The sequence below is a fragment of the Chrysemys picta genome, chromosome 3, assembly GCF_011386835.1.
Source record: "Chrysemys picta bellii isolate R12L10 chromosome 3, ASM1138683v2, whole genome shotgun sequence".
Taxonomy (NCBI): Eukaryota; Metazoa; Chordata; order Testudines; family Emydidae; genus Chrysemys; species Chrysemys picta.
In genome coordinates, this window is record NC_088793.1 from 100,666,258 (window position 1) to 100,684,029 (window position 17,772).

The 17,772-nt window shown below is 40.6% G+C and overlaps 2 protein-coding genes across 6 annotated transcripts in view; one reads left to right on the forward strand and one right to left on the reverse strand.

The window, feature by feature from the left end:
* The window catches only part of LOC101951994 (A-kinase anchor protein 7), a 166,760-nt gene extending 158,171 nt beyond the window's left edge, over window positions 1-8,589 (forward strand). Inside the window, exon 10 of one of the 3 annotated variants that reach the window (XR_010599653.1) lies at window positions 8,073-8,587. Coding sequence is in view for 2 of the 3 variants with exons in the window: in XM_065588638.1 (XP_065444710.1) it covers window positions 8,073-8,135 (63 nt within the window). In the remaining variant the exon portion in view is untranslated. Of the gene's footprint in view, window positions 1-8,072 lie in introns of all 3 variants that reach the window. The other 2 variants (XM_065588638.1, XM_065588640.1) reach the window with 2 other exon arrangements.
* The window catches only part of MSH5 (mutS homolog 5), a 210,006-nt gene that overhangs the window by 89,022 nt on the left and 103,212 nt on the right, over window positions 1-17,772 (reverse strand). Inside the window, exon 3 of one of the 3 annotated variants that reach the window (XR_010599648.1) lies at window positions 3,345-5,804. The exons of the other annotated variants lie outside the window; for them this stretch is intronic. The gene's annotated coding sequence lies outside the window, so the exon portion shown is untranslated. Of the gene's footprint in view, window positions 1-3,344; window positions 5,805-17,772 lie in introns of those variants that run through there. 3 annotated transcript variants of the gene reach the window in all.

Genomic DNA, 17,772 nt, shown 5'->3' on the forward strand with positions numbered 1-17,772 from the left:
GTATAAGAAATATACAGATCTAGAGAAAACAGCACACCTATACTGATCTCCCTGCCTCAGTTGCCTCACTCCTTTTGAGTATTTTTTGGTCCTACCCCAGAGTCCCTTACAGAATCCAGGATCCCCACTCTTGCATATGGCTTCTTCTCCAAATCATGGAGTCTCTCTCTCTCCAGCCAGCTTCCTCCTTCAGCTGGTCCACAATTTAAAATAATCCCTCTACTATAAAAGCATGCCCCTCGGTCCCTCTCTCCTGCCCAAGCTTCCTTTGTTTGAATCCCTCTGAGTCTTTAAAGATGAGCACTATCACCTGGCTGCTTTGTTTACGTGTGTGTGTATTTTCCACTCTTCAGCCACCAGCTTCCTTCAATCCACATTGGTAGAACTGGTTTTCCCAGCTCACTACCCTCCTTTGCATACCCATTGTTCAACCAGAGCCCAGTCATTAAGGTGAAGAACTTCCTTCATTTGCTCTGCAGCTTCTTCCAAACTGGAAAGGGATAGTGGTAGGGAGGGAGAGGTGCAATACATATCAGGGATCCTGTTAACTCATGGTTGACTCACCATATACTGAGGCATTCAATGATTCAACAATTTCATAAAACCAACCAGAATTTTTTAAGTATCAGAGGGGTAGTCGTGTTAGTCTGGATCGGCAAAAAGCAACAAAGAGTCCTGTGGCACCTTATAGACTAACAGACGTATCGAAGCATAAGCTTTCGTGGGTGAATATCCATGCGTCTGACGAAGTGGGTATTCAACCATGAAAGCTTATGCTCCAATACGTCTGTTGGTCTAACGTACCACAGGACTCTGTCGCTTTTTACAGAATTTTTTAGTTGTACATAGACAGTTCCCCCAAGTTGTAGAGGGATTTTGATTTCAGAGGCTTTATCATTTTTGATGTATACAGTTTGGAAAGGATGAGAAATAAAAGCCAAAAAGTAAGATGTAGGACTGAAGCAAAAGGAAAGAGACATTCTATACATTTACGGAATTATTGTGCAAAGTCAGCATTCTGTCATATGGGATTTTTTCCTAGCTCTCAAAAAGAAAAGCTGCCTATAATTTCCTATCTGTGTAGATCATTTTGTGCCATCTGGATTCTATTCCATTTTTCAGGCAACAAATATGTTCATTCCTGTTTAAGCTTGACGTGTTAGTTGCAAAGATCTCAAATTTAATTATGGTATTACTGTAGTATTGCTAATTCAGAAGAAACATTGAACTTCATTAATATTAGATTCTCAAGAGATAATCAGATTCCACGTCTTCTGACTGTACGTTATTAATGCCTCATAAGGAATGATTTATGGACTAATCATTCAGGAATTTTGTAAACTTTATATACAAGGGATGGAATTCATCCACAAGGGTTGATCCTGCACCCATTATAGTCAATTGCAAAGCTCCCATTGATTTCAATGATCAGGGGGTAGCCGTGTTAGTCTGTATCTACAAAAACAACAAGGAGTCTGGTGGCACCTTAAAGACTAACAGATTTATTTGGGCATAAGCTTTCGTGAGTAGCTATGCATCCGAAGAAGTGAGGTTTTAACTCATGAAAGCTTATGCCCAAATAAATCTGTTAGTCTTTAAGGTGCCACCAGACTCCTTGTTGTTTTTATTGATTTCAATGGTGCAGGATCAGACCCATAATGCAAAGAACCCTTCATGGCACTGGGTCTTAATGGAGGCAAGAGTGGCAGGTCTACAAACGCATGCTAGCCTTTTATTTCAAAATGCAATGTTGCAGCACTATGGGGCAGAACCTCAACTGTGTAAATTATTATAACTCCACTGACTTCAATATGTCAGTATATCAACAGAACCCAATCTTAATATGTGCTGCTATCATTTGGGTTTATACACACAGAGCAATATTAAAAGAAGAAATGTGAAGTCTCCATGAGAGGGCATGCAGTGCATTTCTCCTCCAACAGTCTGTGCTGAGTTCCAAAAACAAAAATGGCTGAAAACTGAAAATAGGAAGAATGCTTAAGATATAAAGGTATAGTACACAGAAAACAAGAAGCTCCATACTAGTTTCATAGACACAGACATCACAACTACCACGAACGAAGAGTAACTCTGGGCAGTTTGTATAAGATAAAGAACAAACAGTACAATTTTAAAACTGAAAATTATTTAAGTGTCAGAACCTATTGGACTTGCAAAACCAGGCTGGAACTCTGATGAGAACAGCTTTAACATATGGGTTGGAAATACTATAAACCGCCTCACACAGAAATCCTCCACTTTCAGTCCCAACAGGATGTACAAAGGGCAGAAGAGGACAAAAATGAAAAACAATGGAAATAAAAATCAAGAGTTTCTCAAAACTCCTAGAATGGTGGTTTCACTTCAGTTCGTTTTGCTGAAAGTCTGAGGCAGACTATTTTTGTTTCTTTCAAACTTGTTCACCCCCTGAGTTTTTTATCACATCTCTTTCCTTGTAATAGCGCTGTTCAAAAACAAACCAAAAATCAATTAAAAACAAAACCCCAAAAGCCTACACAGGTTTATCTGGTCAGGAAGCTTCATGTATTTGAAGACCTCCTAACCTTTGAGAAACAAACTTGAGTTTTAAATCTGTATGCTTACTGTCTCCTAACTTGGTGAATCTAATTTTAAATGTAAACAATTAGACTCTGGCCTCATTTGTAATACCAGAGGCTAACTGTTTAAATAGTTTATTTCATTCTTTATTGATTTTTGCTTTTTCCTCCCCGCTTTTCAAGAAAGGTGCATTTCTTTTTGACAGATTCTATTTTATAAAATCCCTTAGTATGGCTCCGGGGCATGAAGGCTAGTTTACATTAATTCTCCTGAGTGATATTTAAAGAAAAATGTTCTTATTAAAGTACTTTGTTTAACATAGGACTGAGAACCTGAAATGGAGTTCTGCCTGGTACTGGAACTGCATTACTCTGAGCAAGTCATTTAGCCTCTCTGCCTCAGTTTCACCATTCATTACATGGCATTAATACCAATTTATCTCAACAGGGCATTCATTAGTGCAATATGCTCTAAAAAAAATCTGCCATATATGCTAACGAATGTACCCACCTAAGACTTTATGGGGGTCACTCTACAGCATTCCTTGGCCTTCTAGATTTTCAGATGGACAGAACTATGACTACCCTGCTCCAAAAGCAGACCCCTGTTAACTGAGCTAAATGAGATTCAGTTATCTGTTGGCAATATAAGACCTATGAGCTATAGCTGAGCTGTTCTAATTCCAGCCAGGAGAGGTGGAACACAAGTTCATTAGGATATAGTATATAACAACACAATTGGATTGTTTTGCAGTTGGCTTTGGTTTTTATTGTAAATTCGCAGTTCTAACCTTCAGAATACATTTAGTACAGTTCCCCTAATAGATGCGTGCTCTGTATTTTTCGAGCTCTTGCCTGCTTCTTGGAGAAATCCCTTCCATCTCTGGCTCGAGCAAAAAACAGCATATTGATTTGGAATGCACCCATGCAATGGCATGTTTGGGGGGGCCCTAGTGTGCCTCCTCCTTTCCCACAATATGTTTTCTGGAGTTGGGAAGTGTCTCCGATTTATTGTGCACTCCTTTACACATCTTTGGTCTACAGCGAACAGGTTTTTCTGCCTTCTGAGTCAGATTCCATTCAAAACAAAGACTGCTCTTGGTAGTTTAATAGAGAAACTGCTCTGCCTGATCTCCCTACACAGAAACACACTTTTTTTTTTTTTTTTTTGCTCATTTGCAGTTATTACTCCACTCGGTCAGGGTAAAATAAATCACCCATGATCACTGTTTCATCCTTTCATCTATCTACTTTTATGTGCCCATCACTGTGAGTATTGAGTATTTGCTGCTGTTCTTTTCCATTTCACCCTGGAGACCAATAGGTCTAAGTACACCCTCTTCTTACCTCCCTCCTAAACCTTTTACTTTACCATCTGATGCAGTCATGCTGCAAATGTTATTTCTTTCATTGAACCTCTCTCTCCATGGCCACAGCTTTACCTGTCCTGCTGGCCATCTTTATCCATTTCATATCCTGGTGATTTAACTTGTTACTTAGTTTCCTGGCACAGCTAAGTCTTGGCTAATTAACTGATACGTCCTGATCCTACGAAGATTATGCACATGATTAACTTTATGCACTGCGAGTAGTCCCACTGATTTGGTTTGTAAGTCTTTGCAGGATTGGGACAATAATAATATCCAGTTATCTTGTTTTCTATATATGAATATAGGAGCAGAGCTGTTGCTAGACCCCTGAAAGCAGCATTAATCAAAGATATGTCTACAGGGTCCATTATGTTTCTCTTGCGTTTCCAGTGTAATATTAATATTCTTTCAAGAGATAGTAAAAATAAAAATCATATTGTGTATTAAGAGAATTAACATCACCTTAGACAATTAAAACTGAAAATTTTGAAAATCTAATTTACTTTTCAACATTTATATTGTTTTTTGTACATTTCACACAGCTTGGCCGATGAAACTATAAATCCACTAATGTTGAGAACAATGGTATTTAGGAGTTCAGAGTACTACAGGGGAATCATTAAAATAAAACCTGTTTTCCTTTTGATTTTTTGTTAAAAATCGAGGAAGTATTTATATTAGCTCTTTTTAAAACTCGCTGCGTCAAAACCAAAATTTTGGGATTAAACTAAATTGACAAAAATTCCTTTATTAAGTTACTGCCACGGTTCCTAACTGTGGTCAAGGGACCACAGGTCATTTTTAAAGAGCTGGTTGGTCACATGGTGCCGGTTCTCCTCAGTTCTGGCTGAGAGAAACAGAACTGATGAGAAAAACAGAGGATGTGATTAACTTTCCCCCAAAAGGAAAATCTACTTAACTGCACTGAAAACAGCTAAAAATACATAAATACTACTCTCCCAAGTGTAACAATTACAGCAGTGCATTACAAGGATGGTATGTGATTGTCTTCTAGATGCCTTCACTCCCATTTGCAATATCAGTACTAAGGGGTGTCCCATACTATAAACAAATTGGGAACCCTTGAGCTACTTAGTGCAGTGCCCAGAAACCATTTTGTAAAGGAGGTTGTAGAAATGCATTTTGTTATTCTATGGAAGAACATAGGGTTAATTACACACAAGGGAACTCCTCAGATCCTGTAGTCACTATGTGACCCTTAGTGGTTGTCTTAGGATACCTTCATCGGAAGGCATCATACACACTAAATGTAACATGACAGTCTTCAAGAATATTGAATGCATGTTCACATAATAACTGAAGATCTATTAGTGTGTGCTTATTGAAATGAGGAAATATATGTACATATTTAGTTGCCTGAAAACCCCAGTAATGGCTCTCACTTCATTGCATCTTTTCATTCAAAGACTCACTTTCAATCGAGTCACTTGCTATTTCTCCATTACTGTTGTCTGGCTCTAAAGCACTAGTTGCTTTTATCAGTGAATGTACATCTAAAGAAAAAGGTGTCACGTTCACTGCATTTAGAAAAATTAACGGTTTAATTAAAATACCACATAGCTCTTCACAAAGGAGTCAGCATCATTATGCTTATTTTACAGGTGAGTTGCTCAAGCTTTCCCAGCAGGCCAGTGGCAGTCAGGTATAGAACCTGGATCTCAGGAGATCCAGTCCAGTGCTCTATCCACTGGGCCATAGTGTCTCCAAATAAGTAGTAAATGATAAAGCCCCCTTCCCCCCCAACTTCTAGTACAAGCTAATTGACCAACACGGCCACCATACTTTGAGCACGTAGCAAATTAAAAATTGGGTGACATCACAAGCGTGCCCTCCTCAGAAGCATGGAAGACATCAACTAAAAAGAGAAGAAAACAGAAGAGCATACCAATTAGAAAACTTGAGGGAATGGCAGTGGAGATATACATAACAACTGTCACTATATTCCAACGTACCAAATACATTTAGATTCATTGACATATTGCTCTCTATATGTATAGTTCTCTATATGTAAGAGCAAATAACTGGGATCTCACCATGTGGTAACAGTTAGCAACTTTATAATGGCTGGCATCTCAATGACCTTCCAAGTATTTAAAATAATTATCTGGTCCTTTTTATCACTCATAGAGACCATGAAGTGACTTTAAATGCCTCTCAGATGCCATCGGACAGATTAGGATTTAAGTTACATTTTAAACAAAACTCCAGGAGTTTGGTGTGGAGGAAAGTTAAACCTGCTATTAAGGAGAGAGGGGATGAGTTGTCAATTGCCTTTTCCTACTTTGCTGTAGGTTTGCCAGCATTTTGAAGCTCTGTTGATTTGATTTTCATTGCTGCCTGTTTCCCTGCTCTCAGTGTTTATCCATGAAAGGTTTGTTTTCTATTGATTTTTCCCCCTACGTTTTTTGTATACATGCAGTACAAGATATGTGTTAGCAGTCAATACAGGAAGACACAGAATCAAAAACAATTGTTAAGTCTCTTCTTTTGCCAGCTCACAAGCAGGCACTGGGGCCAATAAGCATATGTCCGGTGGAGCATTTTTAATTCAACTATATAACACAGAAAAAAAATCAGTTTCACATCACCACAGTTACAGTAGTCACTCAAGTTAGTGGCTATTATCATCTGCCATGTAACATGGGTAGATAATTTTTTTGTAACCTTGACCCATGTCATGCGATAGTAGCTCTGGCTCAAGTCATGTGGCTGAAGCCAGGAAACAGATCTCTTTTGATCTGCATTTGTGTATGTGTGTCACATCTTTGTAACAACCACCCCATACAGGTGGGGAAAGGAAGAATATTATGTTGGTATTGTTGGCCTGATTATACTATCTAGAGCTGAGATATAAATATTCCATCACTGAAAACCCCCAGTTTCTCAAGATGAATAATGCACTCTAGGAATTGTTATACAGAAAGAAAAAAGATCCATGCATTTGTTACAACTCTGACAAAATCTACTCTGAAAGTGCAGTAAGAGTCACATTCATAGCCAACCCTGATGTAAATACTTAAAAAAAAAAAAGGATAAAAAGGATAAAAAACTCAAATCTTAAAGAACATTGGCAACTTATTTTAAACATGCAGACAGGGCAAGAACCTTGTAGGACATTCAGTCTCCAACTGATGGCTATATTGGTGAATCCCAAGGAAAAAGTAACTGTTTTCTTGACTGGTCATAGATGAGTCACACCTTCCCTTCCCTTGAACAGATCACTGCCTCCCCAAGCAGGCAAGCCCTATAATTTGAGAAACACTGTTAGAGAACATCCTTACACTCTACACCGACCCTTGTGGTTGGCAATACAGTTCCTTTCTATTTAGTCACAACCTGGTAGTAAATGTCTCACACCCCTTGGTTGGCCTTTACCTTCTATGAAGCCCTATGATGACAGTAGTATAGGACAGAAAAAAGAGCTATTTACTTAGGTCTCCCATGTTTAAAATCCATGCAGACAAAAGCAGTCAGCTGCATGCCCTTAGCTGCTTTATCATTCTCCCCTGTGTTCCTGTCTCAATTCTGCCTTCAGTTACGTGAGTACAACTCCCATTGAAGTGAAAGGGACCTTTTCAAGGGCCAGCCACAATTGCATTCTGGACTTTCCACCATTAAGGGACTGTTCCATGCTCGTGCTCCAGGAGGAACAAGCCACACAGAACCAGCATGACAGAAACTATGGCCCCACTCTCCTGGCACACACAGCAGGGGAGTGCAAAGTGTGCAAGGGCACAATCCCTCCTGATGCTCCCATTGGAGCAATGCAACGCCATCGCCATTTAGGGCTGTGCCTTAAATGGCCTAGATTTCCTACCTTCAGAAGAGTCTTAAATTGATCACATTGTTATTTCTAAGGGGCAGGCTCTTCTGCTTCTTTCCAGTTCTTTTAAGATCCTCTAGCATTTGAAATCTCTTGTATTATGCTTTAAATGTTACACATGCTACCTATTAAGATTTTCTGATTCCACTCCCACAGCAGCAACTCTAAAGCCCATCTAACAGTGGAGAACCAGGACTATAGCTTGCCTTTGTCCCAGAGTACTAGAGCTACAGCCAGGATTATTTATACTGCATTCTTATTTAAACTAACAGAGTGATTCTGTCTCTGTCATGTTCCCAGGACCACTTCACATGTGTCAGAAAGAAGAGGGTCAAGGAGCTCAATGAATTGAGAAAACAGTGAACACTGCATCTTTTCAAGAGGTGATGAGTGCCACTCTGCCAGTGCCACTGCAAATAGCAAGAGGGAGAATGACAGCAGTGTCAGCAGAGCTCAGAGCCTTATCTCACAGGAGAAGCCACCAGACAGGTACTTCATGGAAAACTAGAGATGAAGGAGAGTGGAAGATCACTGTTCTTGGGGCATACTGCTACATTCATTCTGCAAACAGCAACCAACATTTGTTATAGCTACTTGAGCAAGTCGAGTACTCATTTATGAAGCAAATAAAACTCTCTGCAGTGTGTTTGCCTGGATCAGTAGAGTGAATATATTCAGGATTCATTTTTCACCTCTGTGACCTTTTGAGTTGGTAATTTCTCATAAAGCAAACTCATTATTTTAGATGTGTTACAGCAGCCCTCAAGTCCAGAAGATGTGTGTATAAATACCGATTATAATAAATACTTGTGCTTTCTCTAGCACGTTTCATCCATGGGTCTCAAAGCACTTCATAAATATTAAGTTTCGACACCCTTGCATGGTGTACGGGCACAGAGGGACAATTCTGGCCACATCTGTAATACATGCTACCTCTGGGGTTGAACACAGCAATTGATGAACAGTCTACAGTTGGTTTAGGAAGCGAATACTGGATCTGTCTGAAACTGTAGGCAAACAAGAGGCAGTGCTAGAATTTGGCCATGTTACCTGGATTAACACACGACCCTTAGCAACATCCAACAACATCCTAATGTAAGAAAAACAATAAGAACAAAAGTCAAGGCTGCACAACAGAGAGCACAGTAGGGGTCTCTCTGAACAGGGAGAAGCAATACTGAACAAACTGGCTGCTGTCACTGCACATGGGCTTTGGGGTTGTTGTTTTTTTAAATGTAAAGGTGCAGTAGACAGAAAAAGGCATCCCACTTCATAATTTTAGCTCCTGATTGAGGTGGCTGTAGTTATGCATCTCACCCAAAAGGCATTCATGTTAGCAGGCATTCTGCACAAAAAAATCAAGGGTAGAATGTGTCCTACAGCTTTTACTACTAATTTAGGCTGGGTTTTTCAAATGCACCTGTATGACTTAGGAGCACAAATCTCAGTGAAAGTCACTTAGGCACTTTTATATTATATTAAGCAGATTTTTCAACTGATCCAATTCTCTTTCCCAGTGCTCTGCCCTGGCACCTCTAGGCTTGGCTATATATATATATATATAGCTTGAGCACTAGCACTTCTTTCATTACAAATTAAGCACTGCTCTTTCCTCAGGAACAGAAAGAAGCAGGACTCTTTAAAACCAATTACCCCTTTCAGGCTAGTTTGTTATGTTCTTCTTCTGGAGATGGAATGAACTGCCCAGCTGAGCACTTCTACTGTAACTGACTGAGCCAAATATGAGTGAGTTCCAATATAGTTCTCTGCTCTTTGACAGTAGTTGTGGTGTTCAGTGATCAAGTGTTATATGTTGTTGTTAAGTGGATCAAGTGTTGAAGGAAGAGTATAGAATCATAGAAATGTAGGGCTGGAAGGGACCTTGAGAAGTTATCAAGTCCAGCCTCCCCCAGTGCTGAGACAAGACCAAGTAAACCTAGATCATCTCTGACAGGTGTTTGTCCAACCTGTTTTTAAAAACCTCCAATGACAGGGATCCCTTGGAAGCCTATTCCACAGCTTAACTACCCTTATGTAAGGCCAACAGACCCCAGTCACAGGGATTGAACCGGGGACCTCTGGAGCTTAGTGCAGGAGCCTCTACAGCATGAGCTAAATGCCAAGTGGCTGTTAGCAAAGGCTGTAGCACATACTCATTTTATCTCTCTCTCTCTAAGTGGTCTCACTGCCACTAGATGGGACAGACCACCACACCCAGGAGGTATGTGGGTTACACTTACAGTAGAAAGTTTTTCCTAATATTTAACCTACATCTCCCTTAATCTGCTGTAAGTCCATTACTTCTTGTCATACCTTCCATGGACATGGAGAACCATTGATCGTGGTCCTCTTTAGAACAGCCCTTAAGGACAGTAGTCCCCAAACTTTTGAGGGTCACACGCTCAACTTGCCCCTGTCCGTGCCCCCCAGAGCCAGGGCCAGGAGCAGGGGGTGGACAGAATAAGGGCACCAAGGCTAGGGCCATAGCTAGGGGTGGGTCTGGGGCCAGGAGTGGGTATGGGACCAGAGCTGCAGCCAGGGGCAGAGCCTGGGGGTGGGGGCAGGAGCAGAGCCACATACGGGCTGCGGTGGGTGCCAACAGCCAGTCCTAGATTCGCCCCCACCCTTGGCCCCGGGCCAGGAACGGAGCCACAGCGCGGGCCAGCAGCTGGGCCTTTGGCCGGGTGTGGAGCCATGCCAAGGCTGTGGGCGGGGCCAGGTGTGTGGTCGTGGCTGGTGGTGAGACTAAGCAGAGCTGGGGGTGGGTGGCACTCCCTCCCCACCCCCTATCAGGGCTGGCTCAGGCCCCCCCAGACCTCCCCATTCCTTCATGCCCCCCAGGGGGGCACACCCCACAGTTTGGGGACCTCTGCCTTACGATATTTGAAAACTTATCAGGTCCCCCCTCAGTCCTCTTTTCTCAAGACTAAACATATCCAGTATTTTTAACCTTTCCTCACAGGTCAGGTTTTCTAAACCTTTTATCATATTGGTTGCTCTCCTCTGGACTCTCTCCAATTTGTCTACATCTTTCTTAAACTGTGGCACCCAGAACTGGACACAGTACTCCAGCTGAGGCTTGGCCAGTGCCAAGTTGAGTGGGACCTTATCTCCCATGCCTTATATACAATATTTCTGCTAATATCATTCTGAGGTTTATTTCTTTTTTTTGCAACTGCATTGCATTGTTGGCTCATTCAATCTGTGATCCACTATACCCCACAGCTCTTTTTGAGCATTACACTGCCTAGCCAGTTATTCCCTATTTTGTAGTTGTGCATTTAATTTTTCCTTCCTAAGTTAAATACTTTGCACTTGCCTTTACTGAATTTCTTCTTGCTGAATTCAGACCAATTTTTCAATTTGTCAATGTTGTTTTTAATTCTAATCCTGTCCTGCCTGCAACCCCTCCCAGCTTGGTATCATCCACAAGTTTTATAATCACTCTCTCCACTCCATTATCTAAGTCATTAAAGAAAATATTGAATAGTACCAGACCCAGGAGAGACTCCTGTGGTACCCCATTAGATATACCCTACTAGTTTGACAGCAAACCATTGATAATTATTTTTTGGGTACGGTCTTTCAACCAGTTGTGGGTACCCACCATATAGTAATTTCATCAAGACCACATTTCCCTAGTTTGCTTATGAGAATGTGGGACTATCAGAAGCATTGTAAAATCAAGATATATCATGTCTACTGCTTCCCCCTCATTCACTAGGCCAGTGACCCTATCAAAGAAGGAAATTAGGTTGGTTGTGCATGATTTGTTTGTGACAAATCCATGATGGCTATTCCATTAATCCTACTATCTGCTACGTGCTTACACATTTATTGCATAATAATTTCCTCCAGTACCTTTCCAGGTATCCAAGTTAGGCTAATTAGTTTATAATTCCCCAACTCCTCTTTGTCCCCCTTTTTAAAGACAGGTACCATACATGTTTGCCCTTCGCCAGTCCTCTGAGACCTTTCCCATTCTCCAGGAATTCCGTCTGTGGGTTGAGGAACAAACATGACAAGGTGAGAAGTGTGTTCATTGGCAAGCACCTTTCTGCTGGCTCTCAGCTACAGAAAGGAATTTTCTTGGAAACATTCTTACTTGTAGTAAACACTGTTGCGTGGGATGGTATCTGTGTCTAATGATGTGGTAGTTGCCATGGAAAGTGCAGTGCATGTTTTGTGAACAGCAGAGAAGAAAAAAATCCTCATTAAAAGAAAGATTAAATGGTACAGTAAGTCTGGCTGTGTGTTTGTAATCTAGTCAGTGGTTGCCCTTCTCAAACCATAATGGAGTAAGAGCTAGTTGTATCTACAGGAAGATAGGTTCAGTGAACCTGTAGAGCAGGGGTGGGGAACCTATGGCCTGCGGGCCCGATCCGGCCCATTGCTTAATTTCATCTGGCCCGCAGCAAGTTTTGGCACCTCTCCTCTCCCCATCCCCGAGGAGCTGTGAGCGCCAACTCGCCCCGCTGCTGGGGGGAAATCCCAAGCCTACATGCCCAGTTGAGCGGGTGAGTTGATCATTTAATATTTCTTTCTCTCTAAAAAAAAGAGACAAAACTAAACTAAACTAAGTTGCTTTTTTACTTGTGTGTGGCCCATGATTGATTTTTTCTGTGGGTCAATGGCTTGTGACAGAAAAAAGGTTCCCCACCCCTGCAGTAGAGCAATGCTTATTTAGCCATGGTGGGTTTCACATTTCTTGAGTAAATGGATGGAAAACTATGTAAAAAGAATGTGACTTCTTAGCCAAACAAATTAGAGCTAGCATATGTGATTTACACACAGCCCTGGGTAGGGGGGCCATTCTGCCCTGGTGAACTACCTGAGGAGACTGTACTTCAGAAGGCATCATCTCTCCAGAGTTCTCCAGGGCAAACAGATGGTGAGCACTCTGTGCCATGCATTAGGATTGTACCAATGGCTCCTCTATGTGCTCCAGCCCCACTCTGCAGCCTAGGGTTATGGGGTGAGGTAGGGTCGAGTCATGGCTTCCTACCAATAACAGGAAAGAAACTGAACCATTTCTTCAAACCTGTATTGCTCTATCTGCTTTTGGCACTGGATGGCAAATGGGGAAGCGTCCACATGTGGATAGTTCTGAATGATGAATAAAGAGCCATGGAACTAAGAATGTGGTAACCCCACCATAGAAAAACATACAAGAAGCACCACAAGCCATACTGGTATGCTGCAGGTTCAAACAAGAGATCAACTTCATATGAAGAATATGACAGGCATTGGTCAAACCTGTAAAGAAAGCCCATGTCCTGAAAATTTTGCTCAAAGTCAGATCAATAATCATCAGATTTTGAATTGAGAGAACAATCTACGAAGCTATTAAAACTGCTTGAGTATTTAAAGAAATGGATATATGCCTTCTTGATGTCCTTGGAATCAGTGAATGCAGATGAACAAGTTCGAATAAACTATACTTTAGAGAAACAAATCAGGCCATCATCTACTCCAGGAATGTGGATGGTAAACATGAATCTGGCAGAGCAATCCTAATGTCAAATGAAGCAGAACTGGCACTGACTGAGTGGGAATAAGTCAGTGAAAAAATTATTAGAATTTGCTTTCAGACTAGAGTCTTCAAACTAAGAGTCACACAATGCTATGCACCAACCAATAAAAAGCCAAATGAGGAAAAATATGCTTTTTATGATTTGTTACCGGATGTATTAACCAAGATCCCAAAACTGGATATGGTGACTATGAGTAATTTAAACACAAAGGTATGAAGTAAAACAATGATGGGTGGATAAAGTTATGGGCAAGTGCAGCAGGAGTTTGGACATGACCCAAAATGGTGATTGATTAGTAGAAATTTGCTGTGTGAACAACATTTCCTCAAAGAAATCCATAAAGTGACAACAAACTCCCCAGATGTATTACAAAAAAAACGGATACTGTAGATATTTTTGCATTTCAAGGAAGTTTTGCAGCTCATTGGCAGATGTACATGGGTACAGGGGAGCAGATATCGGCAGGGACCATAACCTTTGTATCACTAAATTGAAGATCAAGATTAAAAGAAGACCACGCATGAACACCAAAAGCACGTTTCAGCTTGAACTGAAAAACAGATTTGGTGTTCTAATGGAGTTAACAGAAGTAAACCAGGACATGGATACTTTGTGGGAAAACATCAGTGAGTGCTATCTAGAAAGTGCAAAGACAGTTCTAATAACAAAATCTAAAAAGGGAAGAATAGAATAGCGATGCTACTTGGGCAGCAGTGGAAATGAGAAGTGTAAAGCAAAAATTCATGAATGCTAAGACATGAAGAGATAAGCAAGTGGCAAGAAGAATACAGAGCTCTAGGCAATGAGGAAAAAGGAGTGCTAGGGGAGATAAAAGGACATATTGATAGAAAACGTCAAGAGGCTGAAGATGTTAGCCAAAAAGGTGACCTTGCAATTCTGTATAAGATAATCAAATGGTTAAAAGGAAACCTTAGCATTACTGAAGGCTCTATTAAAGATGAAAATGGAAAGATTTAGTACAGAAGGAAAACAAAAAAGGACGGGCAGGACATTTTCAGGCTGTTTTAAATAGACCAAGCCTAAGTGAACTACTAGAAATACATGAAGAAGACCTACCACTAGAATATGATTTAGGAGCTATTACAAAGGAAAAAAGCCAACAGTAAACTAAAATATGGCCAAGTGGCTGGAGATAACGTTACTGGCAAAATGCTTAAAGCAAACGATAAAATAGCCCTCCAGACTTTCCTTGTGTTTTTTGACAGGATAAAGAAAAAAAAATGACCCAGTGAAAAAGAGTCCTTATAATAAAATTGCCAAAAAAGGGTGAGCTTATGAACTGCAATAATTGGAAAGGAATTGCATTACTTTCAGTGCCTGGGAAAATCATGTGCATCATCATCCTGGAATGTATCATGAAACAAACAGGCTGTCAACTTTGAGAGAATAAGGCAAGTTTTAGATTATTGAATCCCATGCAGACCATACAGTTGTTCTCAGATACATTATAGAGTGGAGTGGCAAGCACCTCTTGTGACAGATTTTAGATTTCCAAAAGGCTTTTGACACAGAGACAGTCTTTGGAGAATCATAATATATTATGGAAAACCAGCAAAAATAATTAAAATGATTAAGGGTCTACGCTATACAATAATGGCAACTGTGCAGGCAGAGGTGGTGACAACATCAGCCAATGGTTTGCAGTGACAACTGGAGTAAGGCAAGGGTATATTATAAACTCCACTATTGTTTGCACTGGTCATTGACTATGTCATGAGGAAAGTAACCACAGAAAGCAACCAAGGAATTTTATGGACAGACGATAAAGCACAATAGGATTATCCTGTTTTTGCAGGATAGTAACCTGCTTGGTTCAACACATTGCTTAGTGGTGAAAAGACCCAGCTTTTGACAGCTAAAACAAGTTGGTTTGTTCATCAACAAGGGGAAGACAAAATATATGGCTATCAGCGTCCCAAACATAACCACTACAGTGGACAAAGAAACACAAGAATAGTAAGTCATTTTACCTATCTAGGGAGTGAGGCATGTAATGATAGTGACAACAAAGCAACAAATATCAAAAGCAGCTAACTATTTTCATAACCATGAAAAGATTTGGAAAAGTAGCTTGACTGCCACCAACTCACAAAAATATGAATTTTTAACACCAGCATCATGTCTGTCCTCCTTTATGGAGCAGAGTCATGGAAATCTACAATAGAAATTGATAAGAAGATCAACTTATTCCAAAGTAAATGTCTGTAGAAGATCTTCAGAGTCCATTGGAAAGTTTCTTGCAACATCAGAAATTCTACATAGAGCAAATCAATCTAAAGCATCAAAATATGGTACAAAACAATGATGGACGACCAACACGACTTCCATGGGAAAGGAGAAAAAGAGGGTGACCTAGAAAAACATTACACAGAGCATTAGAGAAAGAAGCCAGATCCCTCAACATGACACTCAGAAACCTGAACAGATCAGCACAAGATTGAAATAAATGGTGGAAAACTGGTGGATGCCCTATGTATCTGAGGGTGTAGGAAGATAAACAAGAAAGAAGTGTCCTATCTGAAGAAAGACAGGCCAAGTAGGATGAACTGGTTAAAAAAAAATTGGTATACCTTTTAATACCACATACTGCCTATAACCCAAAACAGTCAGTCAGCGTACTGCCTCAACTCTGGGACAGTCCCTCATCTGGATAATTGACACTTCTTCTGTAGCAGGCATTCATTTTTGCAACATTAGTGCTGAAATACTTTTTTAGGATCCTTGTCTCTGCAGCCAAATAATGTATCTACCTTTGTTTTATTTACTCATTCAGGATATTTCCCTAACTCCATAATAGGATGGATATCTATAGATAGATATCCTTGAAATAGAGAGAAACTATCTATGAACAACAATCCTGTAGGCGTAACAGTTTCATGAACATTTCATCAATACATTTAATGAGAATACATAATACATGTAACATTCAGATCTCTGAATACATAGCAATGCCATTGTATCCAACAATTGCTTCAAGGAATAGAAGGAAATACTACAAGTACAATAGGTTTCCACAGCAGTGTGAAACATTTTCATAAATAATAAGGATTTAAAAAAGAAGAATCTTCTGGATTTCTATAGCACGTTACAGATCTGGGAATTTCAACACTGACTGCCCAACATTTACATTATGGCATAAATCTAACAGCATTTGCAGCAATACAAAATAAAACAGTACATATGCATAAAGGAAGAGCGTTTGTGGTTGTTATGGGCACCACACATTTTAAATTCCTGACTGTTGAATGGTTACATTTCCAACTGTAATCTTGAACACACAGTTTTGATCAAACACATCAGAAAAATGTGCATTTAATTGGGACAATTCCACAAGCTACTTATCCCAACTCTTAGTGAAACCAAAAGAAGCAGAGGAGGCCAGAGTCACTCAGAACCTGACAGAAGGGGCCCCATTGTTAGAATCAAGTCTCTGAGTGTCCAGTCTCCCTAGTAAGTAGTTTTATGCCTCAGAAAGCCATGCAGAACACCAGAAACAGAAGACAGACGTGCCATAGACAAATATATCCAGCAGGCAACAAAATTCTATTTTCTTGGCAAGCAAAGAGGACTGCCAGGAGGAATCCAGCAACAGGAGCAAACAACAGCATCCAAGAGGTGCTGTTAGACAGTAGGAGTGTAGGCAAAGAGGATCTGGCTGCTATTTTTTCCAGTTGACTTCAGAGGTTTCATTTGTCTAGCATCACAGCATGATTAGACCAATTGGGTCAGATCTGAAAAGTGTTCTGGCTGATCTAATTAGCCAAAAGAATGTTCAGATTATTTCTGCCTTGCTAACATCTTTACGTTACAAACAAATCAATTAAAACAGTTCACTGTGACAGTATCCTTGCTGTTGCCAATGCAAGAATCCAACTGAAAAGAAAACCTCACCCACAGTAGCTCAGAGCCATTTGTGGAAGAGGGGTTTTCCTTGGCTGCTCCTGGTCTGGAAGTATAATCTGTTCGCTTCGGGTTAGAACCAGGTGCAGCACACACAGGCATCATTCTAACAGACTGCAGAAACTGTTTTTACAAGGGGCCCCTGGTTGGGAAGCAGAGAGTGCCTCTGTGGGGTTCCATATGGAGCAGATAAAGCACACGACCAATGTGGTTGCAAGCTGAATCCGAATTCTGTTTATTGCAAGCTTTCTTTTATACTTTTTCTCTACGTTACATAACACAATTAGGCTATAACAACACATCTACGGATTGGACAAGAAGGAGAATCATGTGTTTATCACATGTATAGCCCCACACCGATTGGTTCAACCGTTCCTTACATAAGGCCATGATTTGTTTACCTCATCTTATATAATACTAGACCACCAGGGGGCCTTACATAAGGCCATGATCATCTTATATAATCCTAGACCACCAGGGGGTCTTACATAAGGCCATGATCATCTTATATAATCCTAGACCACCAGGGGGCCTTACATAAGGCC